The 27,955-nt window shown below is 38.8% G+C and overlaps 1 protein-coding gene across 1 annotated transcript in view; it reads left to right on the plus strand.

The window, feature by feature from the left end:
- The window catches only part of zgc:77784 (uncharacterized protein LOC402947 homolog), a 102,630-nt gene that overhangs the window by 73,674 nt on the left and 1,001 nt on the right, over positions 1-27,955 (plus strand). The window contains exons 12-25 of the mRNA XM_041811676.1: positions 2,177-2,343; positions 2,648-2,769; positions 2,992-3,208; positions 6,471-6,589; positions 9,896-10,073; positions 13,068-13,286; positions 16,473-16,515; positions 16,602-16,738; positions 16,816-17,097; positions 17,952-18,087; positions 20,906-21,225; positions 21,445-21,561; positions 26,037-26,219; positions 26,539-26,660. Of these exons, the coding sequence (XP_041667610.1) occupies positions 2,177-2,343; positions 2,648-2,769; positions 2,992-3,208; positions 6,471-6,589; positions 9,896-10,073; positions 13,068-13,286; positions 16,473-16,515; positions 16,602-16,738; positions 16,816-17,097; positions 17,952-18,087; positions 20,906-21,225; positions 21,445-21,561; positions 26,037-26,219; positions 26,539-26,660 (2,362 nt within the window). The remainder of the gene's footprint in view (positions 1-2,176; positions 2,344-2,647; positions 2,770-2,991; positions 3,209-6,470; positions 6,590-9,895; positions 10,074-13,067; positions 13,287-16,472; positions 16,516-16,601; positions 16,739-16,815; positions 17,098-17,951; positions 18,088-20,905; positions 21,226-21,444; positions 21,562-26,036; positions 26,220-26,538; positions 26,661-27,955) is intronic.

Here is a 27,955-nt window from a genome sequence, read left to right on the forward strand (position 1 = left end):
CTGTTGTATCCTCTGCAGACTCATTCAGGAACCATTCTCATAACCTACTGCAATAAAAAGAAGAAGGGAATAAAACTTGTCATTGTTCTAACTGCAGTGTGAGACCAGCTATCTGTTTAACAGCACTGAATATCACAGAGTTAACTAGCCTCAGATTTATCCCTCATCTTCTATATCATCTGCAGGTGCAAAATTAGCTTTGAGCAGATGAAAGAGTAAATTTGACATAATGACACCATCTTTTTTATATAAAGGATTATTTTAGCTTCTGTGAGAGCTTTTTAGTAGATGTAAAGATGTCCTAGGCTTGAGATTCAAGATTCCTTATTGTCATTCAAATGCTAAACCAGGTTCACGGTAGAGTGACATGCGCATGTGCATGGTGAAGCACTAGAGTGAGTGCTTCATTTTTGGATGTCTAAATGTGTAACTGTAGCTGGCAGCTTGGTTTGCAAGGACACTTTCAGGGCGCAGTTTTAGAATTTTAAACTTAAAAAACCAATCTGAGTTAGATAATTACATTAACTGGTTTTAAAAGATAAATCTTTGTGTTGGTAAGAGCCACGTGACCTGTTTTTCCATTTCCAGTCCTTATGCTAATGTATGAGCTTGGTTTTAGCTTAATAACAAAACAGATGCAAGGATGCAGGCCCACCCATAAAAATGACTGAGTCCTTAGGCTCAGTCAAAGGGCCCTCCTCAGACCTGATTTAATAGATAATGGTAATTAACCCTCTTGGACCAACAGTGTCTTATACATCAAGAAGAGACATAGATAACATAAAGTCAATTAACTTTTCAACAATAAATTGTAGCCATTTACTTTTTCCACCTCTTGAAGCCTTCTGTTTTGCCGTTCTAATGACGCTATCCACACTGTCCGTAACTCTTACAGATGCTTCCCTAGCGAGCCTGGAACTTGGGTTACTTTCCAGGGTCTCTAAAGATTAAATCCACATCAGTAACTCTGATGTGAACTTTATGAATTTTTTAATCAATTTTTTGTTTCTGCTGCTAGCTTAGCATTAGCCATCATATTGTTTTCCTACAATAGTTGTCACATGGGCTGTGACAGCTATTGGCAGGCTGGTCCATTGTCGTGTCATGCTTTGTCAGACTGTGTATATCTTTACTTATTTATTTATTCATTTATTTATTTGTAAAGGGACCATGTACAATAATAAACATAAATGTCGCCATTTGACGCATTGTACCAGAGTTAGCTTAAAGCTAATTTACATCTGCAGGCCCTTCTTGACAGTGAAGACTGCCTGAGTGGCTCAAAATGGAAAAAAAAAAAGAGACAGAGAGCCAGTGATGTAGCCCTCTGTGTTTTTGCTGTCAGGAACTGCTTTGAATAATGGCTCAAAAACAGCCAATTCAAAGAAACGCAAGGAAATTTTTGTAAGTTTACTTTTTCTTTTATCTTTATAGTCCCACGTGCACCACAGGGTTGATGTTTTACAAGCTTTTTAAGACAGAAAGTCCAGGGGAGACAAAATGGTTTAAAAAAGCCTAGGGCTCAGAGGGTAAATAGGTTATAAAAGATGATATCAATGGAATGATTAGCAAAATTTAGTGCTATTCTCCAGGCTACTGTTCACCTACAAGGCCAGGCCCTGATAAGCTTTGACGCTTACTGACAAAAGTGAGTTAAAAAGTAATTCAGTGTGTTCCAGATTGCATACATGTGTTAGTATACTTTACTCAGTTTACTTTACTGATCTCAGCGGGGTACTGTTGTCCCAACAGTACAATAAGATAAAGCATTCTACCTAAATATTAATAACCTCCTGTTGTGCTATTATTATTTACAGATATATCCGTGTGAAATTTCTTGTTGTGACTTTGCATGGTCCACCTTCATCTGTCTCTTCTATCAGTCCATCGGCTGAGGGCAGAGTTGTGATCAAATCCTTTGTTATCTCAAGATAACATGATAATGAAGCTGGGCTCTTAAGATAACAGGAGTAAAACAATGTGAGCAGCACATTAGCACATTTGTCTTTTAAAACTTTGTGAACACAAACAACATCTTCCTGATAAAGATCTTGACCTTCATTATGACTTGCCCTTCTCTGAAAACTTTTAATCATGAAGTAATTTGCTCCTTTTATTTCACTTTTGTTGTGGCTAAACATGCAAGAAAATTGTTAGTATCTATCTCTTGTTACAGCCAATCAGTGGGCAGCACCTGGCAGACGGTGGCCGACCACGTGAGACAGGAGAGGCACACGGTGATCGGACTTTTCCCAAACACGGTTTATCTCTTCATCGTCCGAGCCGTTAACTCTTATGGCCTCAGTGACCCCAGCCCCATATCAGAGCCTGTCAGAACGCAGGGTGAGTCATGTTTGGAAAAGTCTGCTTTTATTTTATATGAGTCATTCTTTACAATCTTTATTTCAGTGCATATTTATAAAGCATAAAATTAGAGATACAGACTGTAAGGCAGGCACAAAGATAATGTGCTTCATGGTTTAGAAAAACTTTGCATATGAAGTCTGGAAACTAATTGCTTCTCAGTGTGATACTCTCCTGCCCTGAGCAATGTTTAATTATATCTAAAGAGCTTTCCCTTTTCAGCTGTGCTGTTCAGCTGTTTTTTTTTTTTTTTTAGTCTAAGATGAATGCTTGTTTTTTTCAGACGGCAGTCCTACAGAACAAGGAGTGGACCACAGACAGGTTCAGAGAGAGTTAGGAGAGGTGTCTGTCTACCTGCAGAAACCCGTCGCTCTGTCCCCCACCAGCGCCAGGATTTCTTGGACTGTGAGTTGAACACTTGGCTGATGAAAAAGTCTACTTTTCAAAGTCAGCTTTGGATGTGCGGAGGACACGCTAATCTCTAAACATTAACTTCAAAACCTCCTCCAAACATTATGTGCCACGAACAGATTAACTTGAAGTTCAAACAGTCAGTTCTGCTCCTGATTTCTGATGGAAATATGAAACTTTGTATTTTTTGTTTTGTGTCCCTCCAACTTGTTTCAGGTGGCTCGCCAGTCTCAGTACATTCAAGGTTACCGTGTTTTTTACCGAACTATTGGCAGCTCCTGGTTGGTCCAGGACGTAGAGGCCACGTCTGATCTTAGCACCATCTTAGTAGATCTGCACAGCAACAAAGAGTATGAGATCAAGATACGGCCATACTTCAATGAGTTACAGGGACATGACAGCCTCATGGTTCTGCTGCATACTCCTGAGGAAGGTAAGAAATGCTCATCAATAACTCTAACCATAATGTAGATGTACTAGTTAATGAAAGCTGAGTAAATAACCACATTATTACTGTCTTTGAAGGTTAACGTTATTATTCTCAAAGGCTGATTCATTTAATATGTACAGTTAAACATAATATTTTATCAACTCCCTTTTTTTGTGTGCTTTATTTAGCGAAACATAAAAAAACTGAAAAGAGTAATAAAACTTGTCTGACTGTTCTTAAAGCTCCTGTGAGGGACTCCCTGTTTGATTCTGGCGCCACCTGTGGACAATGCTGTAAAACAAAAGGCTGTATAGGCAGCAAGCATTGCATTACATCTTCCCTGCATCTGCTATTTTAGGTATTGTTAATAAAAGCAGTATCAAAATAATCAATCTTTTACAGATGCATTTTTTTCTATCGGATAATTATGGACATCAATTTTAATTTCAGTCTGTTAAAAAAAAAAACAAAGACCTAACAGGAGCCTTCACCCTCTGAACTAAGCTGGATTGCCGATGATCCCAAGTGGTAGCGCGCAGATTGTTTACAATATCTCAACTATATCTCAAATATCTCAACAAACTTAACACAGATCTCTGTGGAGTGAATTTTGATCAGTAGCTTACCTTTTTGACAATCTACAGACGGCTCTTGGCATTTATATCCCTTCCTGAACATTTTAATCCAAGCACAAGGCACGGTTCAAATCAAATCTGGTTTGTTCACATCAACCAAAAACTGCAGTCTGAAAATTACTAGTTGTTGTTCTGGAGGTCATCTGAAGAACTATTTGTGGGCTTGGTGTAGTGACTCTCCAAACGTGTAATCTCAGTAAGACTGCAGAATAATCAACAAAGACTCCAGTAAACAAATGTGAGGGAATAGTGCGGCCATGAAACAGCATTTTGATTTTGACATTTGACTTTACAAAAGAAACAAACTCTATGAAGCTAACAGCTTACTTGCTGTAGTATCATATTTATTGCTTGAACATCGGAGAAATATTTAGTCCCTTCTTTGATGGTCAGACCTTTGCATAAGACGAATAAAAATTCAAAATAGTCTTGAAAGCATTTCCAAAAAAAAAAAAACTGAACAATTTATAAAAACATTGCTAAGAATAAAAATATTTTTTCAAGAGTGTGCTAGTCAAGACAGACACCAGCAAAATTGATGAAGTATCTGACAAACAATGAGTTGCCATACAGACAAAAGATATCACAAGAAACATGACTATAGTACACTATAAGATGCATGATAACATTAAAACAGCATGTATTGTGTTTTTATTATAGGGCTCACAGCAATAATGCATTAATCACAATGCGCAAGGCCTACGGGCCTACAAGTGCACCAGGGATTTTTATTGCATAATTGTCCCTTTCAGCACACTTTGTTAAAGCCACTGTAACGTCTCTCTGCAGCCACAGTAATGTAAAATAAATACACCGCTGTTCTTTAATGTCTCATTTCACTTTAAAAACTCACAGACAGCTCAGTAGACAAGTCAAAAGTCATCTGTACCTTATCAAATATTTTACTTTTTCTGCTCACTTATTTCCTTTTAAATCCACAACAAGTTTGTGTTTTCATGGTTAAGTTCCTGTCATAATACCCAATCCATGGGAATGTTTCTGTTTTCTTTAAAAATAAAAGTAGGTCTTTATCCAAATAGGAAGTCAGTTACCTTCAGTTTAAGATAGTTAAATCCTAAGTGACACAAAAGCAGCTTTAAGGGCAAATGCTGGTTTTTCAAAATGTGACAAAAAGAAAGATTTATCATGATTAACTGTAAAAATTCTTGAACTAGCCCTAATTATTTAATTGTGATTATTTTCAATAAATCAGGCAGAACATCTACAGCCAGATGTGTCTACCTTTAAGTCATTTACCATCCAACAACCATAAAAAATAATGTGAGGAAGATTTTAAAACATGTAAAAGAGGGTCTTAATAATGTAAAACTTAGTTTTTCAAAGATTTTTTTATTAGTTCTTTTTGTCTTTTTTTAGTGGATTCTCATTGGTACAACCCTGCATAGAAACATGGTACTTTATAAGAAATGACACTGTGTAGAGTAGGAAATCAGAGAGAGAATGGGGAATGACTGGTCAGACTAAGCTGCCTGCCACTGTATTGGCACTGAGGCACAACCTAACCACTAGGCCAGGGGTTGTCAACCTTTCAGGCTGAAAGAGCCATTTTTGCCCTTCCAGAAAATCTTTGAAGAGCCACAAAACACATTTGAACCTTACAATAAAGTTGACACAGTCAATAAGCCTGAGTTTTTGCCTTTAAAAATAATTGATTGAGCAAAGGTATGTCGCCATATATTGATATGTTTTATCACTCTGATAACTCCCCAGTTAGTCATGTTATTTTATTCTTACTTGGCATTTTAATCATAATTTTCATTTTGATGCATTTATGGATTAAGAACTATAGTTGAAACAATGGTGTACATATTTTATTATGTTATCTAGAAGTGCTTTTATATCCAGAGATTATTTATTTTTTATCCTTAATGATACTGATTTGATAATTATTCTTATTTCTTTATTCATCCACACACACTTGTTACACCTACTGTGTTAATGCAAGATATGACCTACAGATGAAACCTTCTGCACTCCATCTCCTCTCTCCATCACACGCGGCTGTATGTCTGTCTGACTACATCTCATAGAGGAATGCAAGATGCATTTTGGTCCATTCAATAAACAACAGCATCCATCATTGGGTCACGGACTGCATCACCAATACACTCTAAAGGACAAACCGGAGAAATCATGATAATCACTCAAAATAATCTTGAGAGAGTAGAATGAACTGTTGACAGCCTTTCTCCCTCTCTATGAGTGACACATGACAGCGCCACAGTAACACACGCCACTTTCGGCATAAACATCAACAATCTCATCTTTTACAACACAAATGCACACTCGTACGCTGTATCTTACTTACATGCCAAAATTATTTAAATCATCATCAAATTCATCAATCTTCTGAATAATAATGAAGACTTCACAGTTTAAGTATTTTTTAGATGATTTTCATGACTGAAATTCAATCTGGTGGTTCATAACGCAGTGGCCTGTCATACAACATACCTAAGTTACAGATTTTTTTATTACTTTAAAATAGTCTTAAAGGGAATAGTTCTACATCCCTCTGGAATTATGTACCACTATAAGGAGTGTAGCCACCACATCAGTTTCACTTATAATAACTCAGACCTCATTTTCTTTCTTATCTCTGTCTGCAGTGTTAAGTGCAGCTCCTCAGGCGGTGTCAGTGGTTCAACTCACCAACAGCACCAGTATCAGCGTGTCCTGGGAGCCCCCGCCTCATAACATTCAGAGTGGGATCATCCGGGAGTACAAGGTGAGATTGCACCTCATAGAAAATCAGTGCAGCAGCCCTTGGAGACGCTGCTGTTTCAAACTCTCATGATTGTCCCTGCCTTTAGATGATCTGAAGTTGACGCAGCTGTCGACTGCAGAAATGGACTGGAAGAAATTAGACTTCTTATCCAGGATGTTTGTATTTTTACACCCAAATTTGTTGTCTAGAAACTCATGAAAAATGATTTTAATTAACCATTAGTAATTACTCATTGCCTCTCATCAGCTGCCAGAACAGAATGAGACTCAATTTCTGTCATCAGATTTTTCGTCTGAGCGCTGACTGTCCTTGTCATCTGCTCCTCTCCGTGAAAAACACCGAGTTCTGATTATCTGTCTCTTAGCATGAGCACAACACTGATTACTAATCATGCGGCTGCTATTCTAAAAAAAATAAAGGAACACACAGTTCTTTGTCTCTATTTATTCTCCCACCGTCAGCATGGAAAAAGTTATGAGAAGTCTGATCATAAAATAGCACATTAGTTTGGTTTGTGGAGGCTCGGTTGCTGAGGGACTGGATTACACTTAATCCCCTTAAAGATTTAATTTCCTAAAATTGTCTGTCAGAAAACCTTTCCATGGCTCTAATATCAAAAATGAAACATTGAATTTGTAGTTTAGTAATGCAGATTACATTTTAATCATTATAAAAATGTAATCAATAGAAAATATATTCATTGTAAATTATGCAAATTAGAGCAGAGGCAGAAGGTGAATATTTACATTTCACTTCAGTTCTAATTTACATTTATTTACAACAGTAGACACAAGTGACCCTAATGATGAATAGCTGTGGATTAAAAAACTTTGAGTATTAAAAGTTTTCTCCACACAAGCAGCTGCAACATTATAATGCCAATTTCCTACATGAGTGCTTTTATTATAATAGGATATTGTGCTGTAAATGTTTGATGTTAAGAAAGAGACTGCAGCTTTTCAGAGTATTTCTTCTTCTCACACGGAGGACTTCTGCTGCCACAGCTTTTTTGGTCTGGTGTAAAAAATACTAAATGTAATTTTCACTTAAATATTTATACAAAAATTATCACCCCCCATGAAAATTTCAGTTTTTCCCAAGTGATGTTAAACAGAGCAAAAAATTTTCATCGCAGTTTATTGAAACAGCCTAGTTTTATTTTGGATGCTTACATTATTTTACTTTACAGACAGAAACCAAATTTATTTTACAAAAACCAAAATCTAACAGGGTCAAAATTATTAGCCCCCCTGATGCTAACAGCCTTAAGTTGTTTGTTGTAATTTTCAGCAAGTCTTAGACACGTCTCCTGAGGAATCCCAGCCCATTCTTCTTTGGCCAATCTCTTAAGCTCCTTCAGATTTGATGGTCTTCTGGCATGGACCTTGGTCTTCATTTCATGGTTTGTGCAGGTCGGTCAGTAACTTTCACTTTGGTCTTCTGGAGGTAGTTCCTCACCAGTAGGTTTTGGGTTGTTGTTGTGTTGGAAGACAAAGTGACGACTCAGACCCAGTTTTGCTGCTGACTGCTTGAGGTTTTCTTTTAAAATCTTCACATCCTTCTTTCTTCATGATTCCTTCAAACTTTACGAGATTCCCAATTCCAGACGCACTGAAGCACCCCCACAGCATGATCCTCCCACTGCCATGTTTCACTGTGAGGACGGTGTTCTTTGGGTTATATGCCTCTCTTCTTTCTCCAAACATAAGTGATGTCTCTATGGCCAAGAGCTCTTGGTTGGTCTCATCTGACCAAAGGATATGCTTCCAGTATGCATAATCTTTCTTTGGGTTGTTCTTAGCATACCTCAGTCTGGCTTGAAGGTGTCTCTTCTGCAAAAGTGGAGTTTTTCTTGGCCTGCAACCTCGCAGTCCATTCCTGTGCAGGGCTTGAGTGATGGTCTTCTTTGAGACTACAGTTCCTGACTTGCCTAAGTCATTCACTAGTGTCTTGGCAGTTTTTCTGGGGTCTTTGGAAACATCTCTCGCTAGTTCTCTTTCCAGTCTTTGAAATCTTGCTCTTCCTACCTCTGCCAGGCTTGGTCTGTACTGTGTGACTGAATTTCTTGATGATACTTCTCACTCCAGTTCTTGACACTTGGAAATGCTGTGATAACTTTGTATAGCCTTCACCTGCTATGTGGGCAACAACAATTCTTTTTCTCAGGCCTAAACTGATTTTTTTTTTGTTTTTGCCATGATGCTTTCTCCAGTGACAGCTCAAACCCTTACTGAAGTTTTTATACTGTGTGTAAATGTGAAGATAACCCTCATTTTTAACTTAGTTTTACAAGTTTTGAGTGTTCCAAAGTTAAAGCACATCATTGCATAACAGTGGTGTGTGCTATGGCTCAACAAAAGGTCAGTTCTGAAGGGGGCTCATAATTTTGACCTTTGTAGTTTTCTTTTTTTAGAGATAATTTTTTTGCAAAGTAAAATAATGTAATCATCCAAAATAAAACAAGGATGTTTGTAAGAGCTGTGTTAAAGAAATCACTTGCTCTGTGTAACAGCACTTAGGAAATGCTCTTTTTAAATGACATTTTCATAGGGGGGCTAATAATTTCATCCTCATCTGTAGCGGTCAATGTAAAATTAGGAATATCAATATAACATCCTGCATACTGTGCAGTGTTGCTTCAGAAACTGTAAGTATAATTTTCTTTGAAAGCATATGTACTCCCACAAATGGAAAGTTGTTCTGATAAGCAGTAAATCTTACTGTTGTCCAATTAAAAAAACACTTTGCTTTCATTGTTTCTCTCATCCTTGTATGATGGATGCTGGTGTGAAACAGAGATTACAGAGTCAGGAAGGCGATAATGCTGACTTGATAAGTCTTTATGCTTGTGCAGCTTTTTATGAGACATTTCAATACAGTTACTGTTGTCTCACACTGCCACAGGAAACAAAATACTGTTATGAATACAATCAAGCCATTTGGTTGATAAAGCTAAAAGATACAAGTTGTTGGACTTTTACTATCCTAAGTCTTTTTACATTGTGATGTTACTGCTTTAACTTTAAAATTCAGGCTTTCATAGACATAATCTAATATCCAACTGTCTACTGGCAAGCTGATTTGCAAAATCAGGATTACAAATGGCTTTCAACTGTCATTGCATTTATATCCCTTCCTCTTTTATCTCTGCTGTATCTTTGTTGTCTTTCTCCACGCTGTATTATCAGATTAGGCTTCGATGAAAGAAAATAGTCTGTCCTATTATGGGATACATTTATCTCTTTAGAGTTGTGTAGTCACGCTTAGACATTCAGACATTAACCCTTTATTTGTGGATTCATTCAGGTTTGGTGTCTGGGCAGCAGCATGGAACCAGAGCATCAGATAAACCGAACGGTGGACGGAGCAGTTCTGTCCATCCTGCTGACAGGCCTGCTGCCTGACGTCCGCTACACCGTCACCGTGGCTGCTGTCACCAGCTTGGGCGTGGGTGCTCAGAGCCCGCCTGTCAGCCTGCTCCTCAGTGAGTCACTCAAACAGTTTCATCTACTACACGTATAGAGAAATATGGCGAGATGCACCTTCAGCTGGCTCCCTTTCCCACGGGTGAAACATGTACTAGTATGTGGAATACTGGTTGTGGAGTGTGACTGATTTAACTGAGGCATCATCAAAACCGATGTTCAGAGTGTAAAAACATTCAAAGTGTTACTGAGCGCTCACACATGCACAGGTGGTTATTGTGTTGTAGCCCTGAGGTGATGAGTTCCAGTTGGTGTTTTCTGACACCTTTTCCTCTCCACTTTTACTCCTGCTTGTTTTAGTGGTTTTATAATAAGATGCGGATCAGCAGAGAGCTAGATTGACTGTGTCCAAAGGTAACAAAAGCCACTAACTGGCACATTTAAAACAACATGCAGTATCCCGTTTGTTTAAGCCATACGTAAAACAAACCAGTAAAGCCAATGGTTTGTTGAAGAGTAGACACAAAGTCTCTTTTCAAACCGCTCTGTGTATTTTTACTCTTAAAGCTCCTGAGAGCAGTTTTAAGCTGGTTATAAAACATCCATCCATCCATCATCTATACTGGTTGTCTTGTATGGGGTCACAGAGGAGCTGGAGCTGATCCTAGCCATCATTTGGCAGAGTCCACCCAGGAATGGCTGCCAGTCAATCACAGGGCTGGCATACAGAGACAAACCACCAGGCTCACTCACAACCACACCTACAGACAATTTAGAGTCACAAATTAGCCTAACAAGCATGTCCTTGTGGTTATGAAACAGACTGAATTTAATTTCAATGCCCCTTCTGACCTACGAAGCAGACAAAACCATCTGCAGGATATTTTTATATAGTCATTTCTAATGCCTAAAACAGGGGTGGCCTCACGAGCCAGATAGACTGTTTCACAAATCCATGGCTTGGGATATGTTTCACATTCATCCCATAGATGGCATTTGGGAGGTAAGAACCTTTGAAAAAACTCTGACTTGGCTGGATCAACCAATCAATCAATCGATCTTTGTTTGTATGATGCCAATTTATAACTGAAGGTATCTCTAGACACTATAAAGAGGGCAGGGCAGGTCATTGGTGTGGCCTATTATAATAGACCAGTGTTAATCATCATTGTTGTTATAATAAAGACTATACCCTATTATAATAAGGATGAGCGTTAATCGCCTTGAGCACAGCACTAGTCATACTAAGCCCCATTACATTGGTGACATACACTTTCCTTATTAAAGGATAGGAATGCCAAGCAGAACAGACTCTTGTTGACAGCTCTGTCTGCCCCAGGTTTACTGGGTACGGGAAGGGCTAGAAGCAGGCAGAGAACACCAGGAAGAGGAGAGGGACAAGAGAAACAATAAAACAACAAATGAAAGACAATTCATGGCAGTTGTGACCATAAATTTATCTCCCATTCTGTAGGAAATTGCAATGACTCTATTGATGATGGTAGCAATACATGGAAAAATAGCAGTAACAACTTTGATTGGAAGAATGTTCTGTCTGTCAAATTCATTATGGGCTGTTAAGAGCAAGAAAACACATGACCAAAGCAGTAGACCACATAGCACAAACTTGACAGGCACATTACATACTATTGTCCAGTTCTGATTAAAACTACCACTCTAGCTGCACCCACGCTAATACCTTCACCATCCACCATTGTTTACAGGCCTGCTATACAAGTAAGCCACGCCTGTAGCTGGCGCCTCTTTCTCCTCCAATGATGCTGATTGATCCAATTATTCTCTGACTGGGAACAAGGATATCAGTTTAAAGCTTTGCAGGATTGACCTGCCTCATGACAGACGATGAATCTGGCCAGTCCCTCAGCTTTGTAAGGCTAGCAATGAGTAAATAGAGATTTACAGAAAACTGCAGAAACTGCCTCCGGTGATTATTAAAATGCTGCTTGTTTGGTTAAAAATGTTAATGTACAGGACCAAAAACAACTAAGAAAGAAGAAGTTCAGCTTTGCTGAATCCTTGGAGGTGCAGAAATGAAAACAAACCAATAGATTGTCACAGGAGCTTTAAATGGATCAGACAGTGGATTAACAATCTACACAGTAGATGAAACAAAACTCTGCCATCATTATGTCTTAAAACATCCATATTGATTTTGTAGCAGTATGATATATGTTGTACCCATCGGTTGATAAACATTGTGTTAAAATGGGTTCTGTAACACCTCTGTCACTGCCTTTGGAGATTGCACAGAGGGAGGGATCTCTGTGGTCTGTGCTGCTTCAGGACTTTGACTACTTCCTGTAATTGATAGAACCATGAATTCTGCTCTCTGCCAGAAAATCCTGAAGGAGAATGTCCAACCATTAGGTCATTACCTCAAACTCAAACACTCTTGGGTTATGCAGCAGGACAATGATCCAAAACACACCAGCAAGTCCACCTCTAAATGGCTTAAAAAAACAAAATTTAGGTTTTGGAGTGGCCCATAGTCCAGACTTAAATCCAGTTGAGATGCAGCTGTACGACCCTAAACCGGTGGTATATGCTTGAAAACCCTCCAGTTTGTCTATATTCAAATAATTCTGCAAAGACAAGTGGGCCAAAATTCTTCCAAAGTGTTGTGAGAGACTCATCGCCAGTTATCGCAAAAACTTGCTCTGCCAAGGGAGGCACAACCATTTATTAGGTACAGGGGGCAATGCCTTTTTCACATAGGGCCAGATTTTTTTGGATGGCTTTTATCCCTTAATAAATGAAGCCATTATTTAAAAACTGCATTTTGTCATGCTCTGGTTTTCTTTGTCTAATGTTAAAATTGGTTTGATGATCTGAAACATTTAAGCAAAAAGAGTACAAGAATTGTCATGGATAATAGTAGTTACCCTTTTTGTCTCATTTTCTTCAGAAAGCAATAATATAAGATAAACCAAATGATTTCTTTCAATCCTAACCAGTTTTACATTATAACAACGATACAAGCAGCCAATAAAGATGCTGACTTCACTCAACTCTGTCTTAAATTTTTCCTTCAGCTCCCCCGCTAGAGAAGACCTTTACACCTGTAAAGAAGGGTGGTAACCTCAGCATATCAGAGCAGATCACGAGCGTCATCCGTCAGCCGGCCTTCATCGCAGGTCTGGGCGTGGCTGCGTGGTTGGGCCTGATGGGCTTCAGCGGTTGGCTATACTGTCGACACCGTAGGAGGAAGCAGCTGGGACACTACACGACGTCGTTTGCCTACACACCCGCAGGTGAGCTGGAGAAACCTTGATTCCTGCCTGTTATGTAGATCTTGACAGCTGTTGGATGTTCAAAGTATTAGCAGAAAAATACATATCACATCATAAAGATGAAGTAGGGGAATGTGACATTTCTGTAGAATTTTAGCACCTTTAGGTTTTTGATGTCAGGAAGATTTCTCCTTAAAGAAAGAAGTGGAAAAAGAAGAAAAAAGTTACAATGATGTGATCCAGGATGATTTTCAGACACCCTCAGACACACTCTGTCACATCTGATTCATTATATTCCTTCTTGTTCATGAAAAGGAGAAGTAACAGAGGGAAAAAAGGCTACGGCTGTGATAAAGCAGACCGTCAGACTTGGTTTTGAACAACTGTCGGTGACAAACTTCTTAATAGACTGCTGGGGATATCTCCTGCAGTGATGAATGATTTCAGCTGTAGTTGTGTTTCATGAAGGGGCTCATGCACTTTCACTGCATATTCAGTTAATTAAAATGTATTTATCCCCGCTGGGCTGGAATATCACTGAAGCATATATAACCACTCTGCAGTTTATTTTAGAATAAGCCCTTTGGCACATAAACACAGTGGTTGTTTTCTGACTCTGAGAGATATTTGCTTGTGGTTGCAAATACTCGATGGATGGCCCAAAGCTTAAAGAAAAACCACTGAATTCTCCATAATAATTCTGCAGCCGCTTTACTCTCAGACTACCAACTACAGATTGTATAATTAAGTGTGAATGTTATTGTCATGATGATTATTTAAATGCCATAGTCTCCAGATGCAGCAGTAGAAAAAGATACAGGGTCATCATCCATCATCCATCCAATTTGGAAAGGGTTTTAACATAATTCAAGGCTAGACAAGTTTATTAGTGTATCACATGCCAGCAACAAGGCAGTTCAAAGTGCCACACATAGAGCATCAGAATAGTAAGAGACAGAGGGAAAAACAGTAGTAAACATTTAAAAGTTACTGAAGCAGTGAATAAGACCCACAAAAAGATAAAAACAAAGACAGTATCTGGCAGTTATTTTAGATTTAGTCCAAATTTAGCCACTTTAAAAAGTCCTTCAGTAAGTCGTTACTTATGGTCAAATCCTTTCCTCTCTTTAAACATATTTGCTTGCAAAATTTGTAAACTTATATAAATAACATTGATCAACTTTCTAAAATCCTTTACCAGAGTTAATCTCACAACTTATTGAACATATATAGGTAGTTCAGGCAGGCCACGGAGTTGAGCACTGCCACATAATCGAGAACAGCTGATCTCATAAGCACGCTATTGGCTAATTGCACTCATGCTGCCACATTCAAACTGCTCCAGCCTGGCTATTCCTTGCTGCTTACTCTGCAAGCTCCTTTTTTCCACCCTCCTCCACCCCAGCTCCTCCTTTATTCTGCATCTGATTTAATCAGTGTCATTCTTCTGTCATCGATGACTACTCTGCTCAGGGTTTATTGCTGCTTCTCCTTTCCTTGCCTCTCCAGGCTTTCCTTGTAGGCACAGGAAGAGCAGGAACATGTGCTATTCTTGCTGGAAGTCTTGACGTTAAGAACCCTGTAACAAAATAGATCTGTATTTAGGTTTGTTGTATGACAGGTCACTGTGTTATGAACCCCCAGTTCAAGTTTTAGAGCGATAAAAAATCTCTAAGTTTATAAAATTAAGCTCCAAGATCACAAAAATAAGGCTGTAAAATCTGCTCCAGGGTGGTGCGTGTCTGTCGAATAAGCTGAAGCCACACCCACTCAGGAGAAATACAGTCCTCTCAGATTTAAAAAAATGCTACAATCTGAATCAAGGAAAGCACTCACACAATTAGCCTGTCTCTTGACCTTTTGTTGACCTCAGAAGAAGAGACAAAGTCCATATTCTGGCTCAAATCTCTGCTATGATACTTTAAATGATCTATAGGCCACTGTTGCTGATAGATTTGGCAAATTTACCTCACAATGAACAGAAAAACATAATTTAACTGACTTTTAACTTTCAGTAAAGACAATGACATCAGCTAACGACAGACTGAGATGAACTGCTCTGTGGTTTTATATTGTAGCATCAGAGGGGCAGAGTCATTCCCCACTGTGGGCTCGTGAAGACTGAACTGCAATTATTTTTTGTTTCATTTTGGATCTTCGTACTGTTGTAGACAAGGTGTAACTGACTTCCTAAGATATAGACCTGTATTTATTTTGAAAGACAATAAGAAACCTCAGGGATATTGAACTTTATGACAGTAATAATCACAGAAGAAGGCACATGTTATGGATTAAAAAGAAAAGTAAGGAAACAGGAAAAAGTTAAATGTTTGACAACATAAGGTGTAGATGACTTCTGACTTGTCCACTGGGCTGTCTGTGAGTTTTCAAAGTGAAATGAGACATTAAGGAGCAATGGTGGACTGTGTATTAATGTATAATCAGTTATTTTTTAAATAAACACGGACCATGTCTTTGTTAACCTCTATTGGCCCCTCCACGACTCTGGGCCCATAAGCTTCCCTTATGGGGATATTGACCCTATGTAGCCTGGTCTAGTCCACTGGCTATCTTTGTACCTACTGGTGTCAACACAGATTTTCGCATTGAATTTCTGTTGTTAACTAACAAACCTGACTACAACGTTTGGGAGGGTTTACTATAGCTGTTTTAGCGAGATAAAGGAGGATGAGCTGCAGCAGTGATTATTATGCTACTGGCAGCTGTAGCTGATGAGTTGACTTGAGGGTCTTTTTTTTTTTTTTTTTTGCAAACAAAGGAAGGCCTACTGCCCTGTTTAGTTTGATGCAGAGCAGAGTTGCTAACTTAACCTAAAAAGACCTTGTGCTGTCCATCCTGCTGCTCTGCAATGGAATCCTGACATACTTTTTGTCAGTTTTTAGCCATCAAAGGTCTTTTTTTTTTTTTTTTTTTTTTTGCTTGTATCATTCTCCTCTTGGAAGAAGGCCTTGATTAACTTTCTTTGTCATATTATTTTATATGACAAAAGTAGAACTGGTGCAGAATTGTAATTTCAGGAAAAAATATTTATGTGTGCTTCCTTTTACATACAGGTCAACATTGTATCTTAAAGAAAAACTGATTAAAACTGCCATTTTTAGACCCCCAAATTCCTTTTCCTTTTAGGGAAAGATGCTGTAAGATACATTTTTTAAATAAACTGGATTGTTTTTTTTCTCCCTCCAGTTGGCTTCGCCCACAGTGAGGGATCTGGAATCATCAATGGAGGGTAAACGAAAGATAAAGATTTTCTTAAGATTAACATCTGCTGCTGTATATTTTATTGTCTAAATAAAACTTCTTTTTTCTTTCCAGGCCTGGATTGTTGGGATCAAACATGGGAAACTACCCCTGGCTGGCCGACTCTTGGCCCACTCCAAACCTCTCTCATAACGGCAAAGACTCTGTCAACTGCTGCTCGGGCAAACTTGACTCAGACAGATACTACAACAGTGAGAGCTCTGTAATTTTGATATTTGTAAATAACTCAGTCTAGAATGTAGAAACTAGAGCTGTTTTTGTTTCCCAGGCATCATGAACTACCCCAACCAGACAGAGAAACGGAGCACAGCATCCACAGACAGTCCCATCTACAGCACCATCAACACAGCTGCTGAGGATGACCTGCTGGCATACTACGACACCTACTCCAGCACCTCCTACAACCAGGGGCCAGACCCCTACAGCAGTAACCCAGTGCTGTCAAACGGTGGGCTTGTGGGTCTGGAGCAGGACCTGGACCAGTGGACCCTCCAGTCTGGTCAGTCTGGGGCAGAGTACGCAAAGCTGCAGTACACCAAAAAAAGCAACGGTAGGACATTCAGTTTTCCTCTTTTTATTCTATTTTGATTAAATGGGGTTTTCATTCTTATATCATACAGTATATCAATGACCTCTGGCCATACCCTCCTATATCCACTTTTCATGATTTTATTTTATTTTCATAAATCAGTGCTATTGGTCACCCTGAGTTGGTGGTTGTAGAGGTTGTAGTCAGGCAGACCCACAGCAGCAGGCTGTCCACTCCGCAGGAATGACCATACATGATAATAGAGCTGTAACTGTAATATTTACATCAGTAACTATAATGGCAATGAAAAAGGGGAGCTTTTGATACAACAACTTCACAGCTGAATTTGATTTTATAATAAAAAAGATCTTAAAAGAAGAGGTTTGTCTCTTGTGTGTCTTTGCCAGATGCACATTGAGTTACTTGCACAAGCAAGCACTTTAAGTCTTTAGTTTGATCCGGGGTATTTGCCTGCAGGAATAATGTTGTAACCATTAAAGTTCTCTTTTTTACAGCTGCATGCTGAAGCAAGCAGAATCAGAGACTTCTTTTAAGCATCATTTATACTCAATAATATGTTGAAAACATATTTGAATGAAACACAGTTACAAAGATGCATGCATGATTGCAGAGGTTAAGTGCTCCGTCATTTTCATATAAAGAAACTCTAGAGACGCTTTAGATGTCCTTGTCTTTCATCAACATCAACACCAGGCTCTCCCCAGAAAATCAAGGATGTAGCATTTCAAAAGGCATGTTTTTATTGAGCATTATTCTTTGAAACAGGTGTTAAGCTGTATCAAAGCTAAGGGCAAAGGTATTTAAAACAAAAGAATTACATCTTTCACATTAATGGTGTTTTTATGTCTTTCTAGACAAATTGATCAAACAGAAGTCCAATGGGTCCATGTCTAAGGCTCCTCTCACCTGGGTGGACGTGCTGTCCCTGCCTCTTCCAGCCAACAAAGACAAAGGTCACACAAAAACAGACAAAGAAGAAGATCAACACAGGTGACATTTATCAATATGTTCCAAAAATTAAAACTCAAGTCTTTTTTTTTTGCTTCCTTCATGATGTGCAGTCTGCTGTTTACTCAGCCAGTTTATTATTAGCACAATGACCTCTGACTCCACCTAAATGACAGAGAGAGTTAAGTCAGAGGGAAATCAAACCTGCCCTGTAACTGTGCCAAAGCTGTCAAAGCAAACTTTAGACTCTGGGAAGTTTCCAACTTAACAACACTTTTGTCTGCAGGCAGTGAGTAGATTGCGCTCTGGGGTTATGTAGGGGGGCGTCTACTCTAACTAGTTCTGACAGATTAGATTGCGGACATACCGGGGTGAGATCGGAGGGCTGTTCTGACTGTGCTGTGTCTTTTGTAATGACATTAGCCACCATCTGACAGCCTGGATTAGTACTTTCCATTTTCAATGACAAGTCCATCATTAAATTAGCCCCCAACAGCGCTGAAGTGACAACAGAAAGCATGGAGGAGGTCTTGTTCTCCTTAGCTCTGTCATTATTAAATTTTTACACTGAATCAGCTTTTAAGCATTGGTTCTCATTTAATTACTTACCATATTTCATCTTCTTTGCCTTGTTAGTGGTGTGTCCCCTTGGATGCCATCGGTGGGGTTTTGCCCTAAACTTGACTGAAAATAAACAGTAATTCTAATAAAAAAAAAAATACAGCAGTCACTATCCCCAGAGAATGAACTGCCTCTGATTCTTGAGATTTTGTGGATGTCCTGAGAAGATGTCAACACATTTGGGGATTTTTATGAGCTGTTTTAACAACTTCAGTTGGTTTCCATGAGATTTGGTGCAAACAGTCTTGTTACCCAGAGGATAAACCATAGCCACTATTGGTGATTAATTCTTCCAAGAGTAAGGCATGCAGTTGAAGAGATTTTCTATGAAGTGATATGCCTTTTTTTAAAACTGATTTATATATAATTTGGTACAGCCAATCCTGCTGTCTCTCTCACTGACAGAGACCCTATACCCCCACTGTTCCTAAGGGGTGGTTGAGGCATAGTTGAACACAGCCATGTGCAGACTTACATTTAAGGATTTATTAAACATGACTTTGATTTCAGCATACATCTCAACATATGATTGTGTTTTTTATTCTAAAATGAACTAAGTTGATGCATATATTTCTACAAAAATTGGTTGAAAATACAATTTAAATCTTTTAAAATTATTCTTTGTTTTTTGGAGGGTTTACTGAGACCTCCAAATTGGGAACCACTGCTCTATAGGATGCGCTCTTCTGACTTTTTAACTGATGACTTCCTTTTAAGAATGTAAGAATTTTTACAGATTTTCCATGATTTTTTTTTAACTCTTTAGGATTGAAATTACAAAAACAATTAATACAAATTCATTTCTCCTGGATAATTAACCTCTTTGACTTTATGATTAGCAACTTAACAAAATAAAACTTACAAGTGTGGAGAGTTTCCATTAAATGTCTCATCATCTTTTAGATTAAATCACTAAAAGATAAGGGACAAAATTCTTGGCTCCTAGAGGATGAAACCTCTCAGACTTTGAGAGTAATGACATCCCAAATTTGATTTACAACTGTGGAGATTTTTGAAGAAATCTGTTGTCATCTGTTTGTTTAGAATCACACAAATTTGGCTCGCAAATGCTCGCCACCCAGAGACTAGACCCTATTAATTAACGGGAGTAATGAATTACCAACATGAGGCTGACAGTTGTGGAGACACTGCAATTTTACTTCGCTCTTCTTTGCAAAACTGCTCAAGCTCTGTCAGGTTGCATAGTGATCCAGCGTGAACAGCCCTTTTCAAGTCCAGTGGCAAATTCTGTATTGGATTGAAGCTTTGACTCAACCATTTTAGAACATTCACCTTGTTGTCTGTAAACCATTTCTGTGTAGCGTTCGCTGTCTGCTTTGGGTTATTGTCTTGCTAGAAAAGAAATCTTCTCCCAAGATGTAGTTCTCTTGCAGACTGGTTAAGATTGTCCTCCAGGATTTTCCTATATTTTGCCACATTCACTTTACCCTCTACCTCTACAAGCCTTCCTGGGCTAGCTGCTGAGGAGCATCCCCACAGCACAATGCTGCCATTATCGTAGTTTACATTAGGGATGGTGTCTTTGTGATGATTGTGGTCCACCATACATAGTATCTTGTCTGATGGCCATAAAGCTCCATTATGGTCTTATATGGTCAACCAACAAAATCTCTTCCACTGACCATGGAGTCTTCCACATGCCTTTTGGTGAACTCTAGTCCAGATTTACTCTGAGTTTTCTTCAACAGTGGCTTTCTCTTTGCCACTCTCCCATAAAACTTTGACTGGTAAAGGACCCAGGGTACAGTTGCTGTATGCAGAGTCTCTTTCATCTCAGCTGCTGAAGCTTGTAACTCCTTTAGAGTAGTAATAGGTGTCTTGGTGATCTCTCTAACAAGTCTCATTCTTGCATGGTCATTCAGTTTGGGAGGGGGGTCTGACCTCGGCAGATTTACCATGTGCCATATTCCTTTCATTTCAGTGATTATCTGACTTTAATTCAGCTTAAGCATCAGACGTAGCAGTTTCTCATTATTCAAAGTGTCCTAATGTTTAGGGCACATTAACCAGTAAAACCATGCTAACATACTTAACTAATATGGCACACAATGACTGAAAGTATAGCTAAAAGCCCCTTTGTCCAGCCTCAGAGAGCCCCTAACATGGCTGCTGGCTCCTTGTCTTGTTTACTTTCATTTATAAAAGATAATTAGGTTTGTTCAGGGTTTCCCTTTGAGACACAGACTCATGCTGATGTTACTCACTGTTTGCCATCCAGCTCTGATGAGGAAGATGATGACTGGTGTCCCCCACTGCCAGCCAGGACCTACCTGATGGACACCTCCAGGGAAGAACTTTCCAGCCTGCCCTCCAAACCGGATGAGTTGTCCCACACACTAACGCGGGTGTCGTCCCCACAGCGAGACACGCACAAACCCAGTGACAGTCCACGGCTGCAGCACTTTGACCTCCTGGCCCGTCACCAGGTCTCCCAGTCCAACCCAGATCTGTTTACCAACAGCAAAAACCGGGACACAAGCGAGGTGTACCACACACGCCAGTGGGCAGAGGACTTGAAGGGGGAGAGCCTCGGCAAGGGTCAGTTCAAATTCAATTCAGCATCTCACATCTTTGGAAGCGACTTTCCCATGAGGCAGCACACAACCACACAGTGTCATGTATAATTTAGTTTATGAAGTTACCTAACAGAAAGCATTTGTACATGAAAATCATGTCGCATTTGCTCAGAGTGCTGCTCAGCATTCTTTGGTTTCCTCTTAGTTTCCTGAGGATGACATCAGTGTGCTTTCTTGTCAGGACAATCTTCGCCTCCCGCTGCCAACTTGAGCCCCACGGCACAGGCACACAGATCCAGGAATAAGAAGAGAGCACCCAAGGATGGACAAGTCAGGCGAGAGCTACACATCCAACCAGGTATGGCACTGTTTTTAAAGTGTTGAACTTCTGTTTTAAATTTGAATCAAGAGAAAGAGGAATTTTACTCTTCATAAGACTCTCTTCAAGCATTGCTAAGCACTTTAGCAGCAGTGGTTATAAATTAAATATCAAAACAAGAATTGGATGTAAAATTTTGTACACATTTTCATGTCACTCTGGCTGAATTATTCAAGTTTTAGGATTCTTAAATTCTTCATCCAGTGTCAACACTGCAGTATCTCCAGTATGGTTTCATGTAGAGATAATAGTTTTGGTGTTCTTGTAAATAAATGTTTAATTCATCACTTCAAATGTTTGACAGTGAGGATGCTAAGCTACAGTGGATAATATGCATTGACTGTGTATTAATTTGCAGTCAGTTCTATAAAAGCAAAGCCAAATTACTCCCATGATGGATGCTGATGTCTTGCACCGGTGACAAAATTCTGAGCCAGCACATGCAGAAGAGAGCTGGCTGGTGTAACTGCAGAAGTAATGCCACGCCCCATCAGCTGACAGAAGCACATTAACTTACCAATATAAATATGAAAAATCCCCCTCTTGAATACAGCAGACCACAGAAGAGCTTCTTGACTCAGTTTAACACAAACACTGACATTTATGGAAAATTCATTGACTCTGTTTTTAGATTTTCAATGCTTTGCCTCCTCTACTCTGCTGATCCAGTAAAGAATGCTTCAAGGTGCTGCATTAGTCAACGGAGTAGTCGCTTTTGACATTACACCCAGTCGTTTTAATGCCTCTGGACCAGCGATAACCAGGGAAAACGGCATTAATGCTCCAAATCGCATACTTCCATTAGTATACTCTATTGCAGTATACTAAAATGCAGTTCAAAGTACTTCTTTATGCACGAAGAAATGTCCAGGGAACTGGGTTAAAGTGAAACTTCTTGTTGGTCCAGGGGAAAGAAACAGTTTACCTTGGGGTCTGCTTACTTGCATCTGTAGCTCAGGTGGGATTGGATGTATCCAGAAACAGCTTGGAGCTGTATTCTGTGGATATGTGTTGCGAATATAAGGGCAAGTGCCAATACAGTTTTTTTTAAATTAAAATGTAGTTTTTTATGAATTCTTTTAGGATACCACTCCCACGATGTTTGACCTTACAAACAGATCAGACTTTGTCCAACACATTGCATCTTCTGCCCAATATTCAATCTCTGCTAAATCAGCTGTTAGATGTGCTAAATGCCAGCATTGCTTTGATACAACAACAACAAAAAAACTATCTGCTATTGACATCTGTTCTTGCCCACATAATTTGTGATGTCAGAAAGGCCGGGGTTGGCCAATACGGATGTTAAACCATTGCATCCCTGTTTTCCTGGCTCTGTGAGCCTCAGATGAAGTACAAAGAAAGCTGGAGGCAACTATAAGTGCTTCAAAACTGGGAAAACACAGACACTCTTTAGCGTTTTCAGTGGTGTGATGATGTAGCTCTGGCCAGCTCTACTAAGTGTAAAAGCAAAGCGGTACTCTGATGGTTCTTAGACTAAGAAAATTATCATTAGAAAAAAAGGTGTGAATATTTGACATTATGTACATTTATTTTACTAAGATGATGGATTTTACTAAGATGATGGATTGCCCTTGTGATTTGTACAGTTTATTTATTTAATAATGTGATGGCCCAGTGGAAGAAGCTGCTCCTCATTCTGCTGGTGTTTTCTCTAAGAGTCCTGGGGGTGTATTCATAAAGCTTCTTGAGCCCACATAGTTACTCTTGGTAAAGAAACTCTCAGTAAGTTCTTAGAATCACGATGTTTTCTAACAATTTCCCCTCAAAGATGAGACTAGATCCTTGTAAAGTTAAAAGTCACTCACAAATCCCCTAAGAGAGCTCCTGCAGTGAAAAAAATCCTAGGAGTTGTAAGAACGGCTTTAAAGAGTCTGAAGAGTTTGTCAGTCAGAGAAGAAAATGGCAGAAAAACTGCGATGGATGATAACACAGTAACCGCTCTGTGACAGCCTCATATTAAAATCATTTGCATTTACTACTAAAATTAGCAGCTAGGTAAATAAATTCAAGAAAATATATGCACAGTAGCAAGAGAGGACTCAAACACAGAAAACTAAAAACACTGTTGATGGAGATTAACTTTTGTGAATCATAGTTTGCTGAACAAATAGATAACATGAATCCAGACATTTCAGTCCATCTCAGACTCTCCTCAGTGCAAAGTGAGGCATGTATGGTGATCCCTCAGTGTTCTACCTTACAGGTGCACCCAATCACGGATTAAAGGTTGTAATAGAAGTATTGGCATGTGAAAAGTCAGGCACACAGGAGTATGCATTTGAAAACATTTTGTTGGTTGTATACTTTTAACGAATGTCTTTTTCTCTTTTTATGTAAATCAATCAATCACAGCTTTCAAAAGAAAATGTCACACCCGCCTCCTCACTTAGATAAAAGTTTCTGTCCTCTCTTTGCTCAAAGTTGCTCCGAAAGTTATCCTAGATCACTTTGAAGTTAGACTCCTGGTTAAAGTGTGTCCTAACTACATGCTACACCAGTGAGCATCAGTGGCAAAATCATCTTGATTACATTGATTCTTGTTCTGGCAGCATCCTGATAACCTGTGAGCAGTGCAATGTAGCACCATGTTTCCCTGTCGCCCTGGTCCTAATTTCCTCTCTGTCGCTCAAGTTGAGATGCTTGAGGAACAACGAAAGAGGGAGTTGACAAGGTACCTGGAGTGTCAGGACAGGAAGACCATCATAACTTTCTCTCTCTTTTACCACTCAGTAGAGCTTGTTTTACAAAGTGGAGATTGTTGTGCGTTCATTATATAAAAACCCCTGTTTCACATGTTGTCCTCTGACTTGCGTTAACATGGACAGGAAACTATTCACTCACAGCTGTCAAACACTTGTCAAATTAAAGCACCACAGCCCTATTTCTCTGCACTGAAAATAGTTGTTAAAATGTAATCAAAATTTTTTTTTCACAAAGAAAGACTGAAATTTACAAAACAGGGAATTAAATTAGCGTTAGAAATTTAGAAAATGTTTTAAACTTACACGACAAAGTGGTAAAATGACATGTTTCACAATAAAAATGAATATTTTTACACAGAATACATATGTATTTAAAAGCGTTTTTCCACTACACAATGCCCATGTTTAAAATAACTTTTGTACTAAAGTATACAGAAAAAAACATGGTAGTCGCTGCATTCCAATACGTTGAGGGGTTCCCATGCATTGCAAATTACATACAAAGAAGTGTAAGTGAGACAAAATCAAGGTTAATGCAGAAAAATACTGTTATATACATAAACATTTTTTTCCCATTTTTAACCTTCACTCTGTTTAATATTTTCTGACATGGACTACATTTTTACAGAATCAATAATAAGCAGATAAAAGAAATATAAGGAGACTTATTTTTCTTTTTTGAAATGCCATAAAATGCCAAAGTTATGAAAAAATTATTAGCGCCACTCCTGTACAATATCAAACACTGTACCCCATTTGTCAAATTAATTTTTATTTCATATTTAAATTATGATTTTTCCAATTTAACCTGGCCTGTCAATGACAAATAAAATCAAAAAGAGAGGTAACTAGAAAAGCACTCGGAGAGCGCAGACCTCCGCCATTAGACCTATCTCCCAATAGTAAGGAATCCTTCAAAAAATTCTTGGATCCAGACGGTGATCCGGATCAGTCCCAAAATCTAATCAGTTCTTCCTTATGCCATTTGTGACATTTCCTGAATATTTCATCAAAATCCGTCCATAACTTTTTGAGTTATGTTGCTAATAATCTAACTAACTAACAAACCCTGCCGATCACATAACCTCCTTGGCGGAGGTAAAAATAACACTTCATATGTGGCTTTGTTTACATGCTAACAAGTGACAAAAATAGTGCACGATGACATCATGTTAGGGTGATCATGGACTTCTAAGGTTTAATTAAATGGCCAGTTGTGGAGGTTTACACCAAATCTTTTGTGACTATTTAACAAAAAAGGCATAACATGTTCACTGGTGAGCTCAAGGTGGGCATTAACTTGTATTTTTGGCCTTTTACAGGGTCAGACCAACTTAATATCTCAGTTTCTTTATGCTAAGCTATCAGCACAGAATAAAATATGTCTGTTTTATTTGCAAGTGACGTCAGTCTTCTTAGATAAGGCTAAAAAGGGCAAATAAATACTTTGTTTTAAATGTCTGGACTTTTTGTTTAAATTTGATATTGCGGGCACCAGTTTAGCTCATTTGGTAGCGCAGTAGCCCTTTCACAGAGGCTGCAGTTCTCAGTGCTCTAATTACAGGTTTAAATCCCAATCCTGGCACTGTTTCTCCCACTCTCTCCTTCCACATTTCCTTTCTCTCTTTACCTGTCCTTTTCAATTAAAGCAATAGCCAAATAATCCTTAAAAGCAGCATTCTTACCTGTGTTTAAGTCTAACAATCATTATTGACCCATCATTTGCAGAACTCCCTCCTCCACCAGCCCCTCCCCCAGCAGATGACTCCCTGAAGCTCCTGGCTGATGTTTTGAGCCGCAACCGAACAACAGATGGAGAGAAGAAAGAAGGAAGCGACTCGCCTACTCTTCAGAGAAGGGAAGAACATTTCTCACCCCAAAGGAGAGGACAGACAAAGTGGTTATCAGAGGGTAAGTACAAAACCTGATACTCTGCTGTGTAACATCACTGTGTAACAACAGACAATAAAAGAACAATGATAAGCAGATATGCTCCTGCTCCTGCCATCTTGCCTCAACAGCTTGAACCCAAACACATGTATTAATATTATTGTGTATAAATCCCTTTGAGCTTAGAAAGAACCAACTGCCACCAGTTTATGCACACTTATTATCCCACAGCAGTGCTGCTTTTAGTAGCAGGGGGTCTATTTTCAGTCTGCTGCCTCACTTAGAGCTTAACCTATATAAATTCAGACGTACCTTTGAGTGATTTATTTGTCATCCGCAGATGAGAATGTAATCCCATATGGACAGTCCAGCTTCCTGCCCAACGTCCAGATGTCGGGCTATGGGTCCCTGGGTGGAGGAGTCTTTTCACGGCCCTCTACCACCGGCCGAAGGAGAGATGAGGTACAATTAGACTCAGAGCTCCTGAACAGAAATGTGCCTAGTAATTTTTTGGTGTTATTTTTCAACTTTCTTGAGACACTGAGTAGCAAAATGTCCTTGTGTATTTTTAGCAGACTCAGGAGAATTTATCAATGACAATTAACAAAAAAAAAAAGCTGAATCTCCTGATGCGCAGTTAAAATAAATGCAAGATTATTTATCCAAAATAGTTACACAACACAAAAAAATGTGGTTTTCTCCAAAACATCTCTGCTTTAATAGATAAGGATGAAACAAGTCCTTGAAATAATACTGTATCCACCTAAAATCTACCTGAAAGCGACTTCTTGTTGGCTTGAAAGAAGTTTGTTGAACCTTTGTAGTTTTAGTGATGGTGAGGGAACTGTAACGAGGTTGATGTCGAGAAGGAAAGTGATGTAATATTTTCAAGATTGAGAGAGGAGTCAAAAGGTCAATAAAAACTTCTGCAAGTCACCAATTTAATATATTTTTGCTCTGCATGCTCAGTTTTCCTGTATCACACCATAATTTAATCATGTTATTGTGCAACCTTCTTTTTAATATTTATGTTTTGGCTTTTGTGCCTTTATTTAGAAGAGGAGACAGTGAATAGAATCAGAAATTGAGGAAAGAATAAGGAATGACATCCCACTTCACTGTACTTGCCTTTGTACACTGGGTGTGTAGAAATAAGCTTTATGGATGCAGACATGGGCGTTTTTGTGCTTTGATATAGCATTTCAACAACGCCACAAAGAAAAAAGATATAGAAAAAAAATGTTTGCATTTTTTATTCCCTTAGGTTTATAATAACATATAAACAATAATACAATTTTGTTAGCTTTAGTTAAAGTTTACATGGTTTCGCTAGCTATGTCGAAAATGTTACCATTGAAAGTCAGTGTAGCAATGTTAGCTTTAGCCAAGGCTATAGCTAAAGTAGCTAAAGTGAGCCGCCATTCACATAACTGCAAACTCTAATCCAAATTTATTCTGAAATGTTTAGCGTGTTTATGCATTCTGAAAGATGCAGTGTCTCATCATAATGGTCTGCAGGGGGGGGGGGGGCACCTGGGATCTGCAGCCAGATTGTTTTGCTGCATTTGGTTATTTAAAATCTGTCAAAAAAACTTTTTTTTGGTGCACAAATTAAGTTTAAAAGTTTGATTCCTTTTTAGGAGATAAAAGTCTGTTTTTACACTTTGTACATTAATCATTCTGCACAGTGAAGATCAAACATATTAGTTATTCAACTGTGAAAAGAAAGTAATTCTTTTGGAAAAGGATGACTTTCA

This window comes from Cheilinus undulatus, linkage group 2 (genome assembly GCF_018320785.1).
Source record: "Cheilinus undulatus linkage group 2, ASM1832078v1, whole genome shotgun sequence".
Taxonomy (NCBI): Eukaryota; Metazoa; Chordata; class Actinopteri; order Labriformes; family Labridae; genus Cheilinus; species Cheilinus undulatus.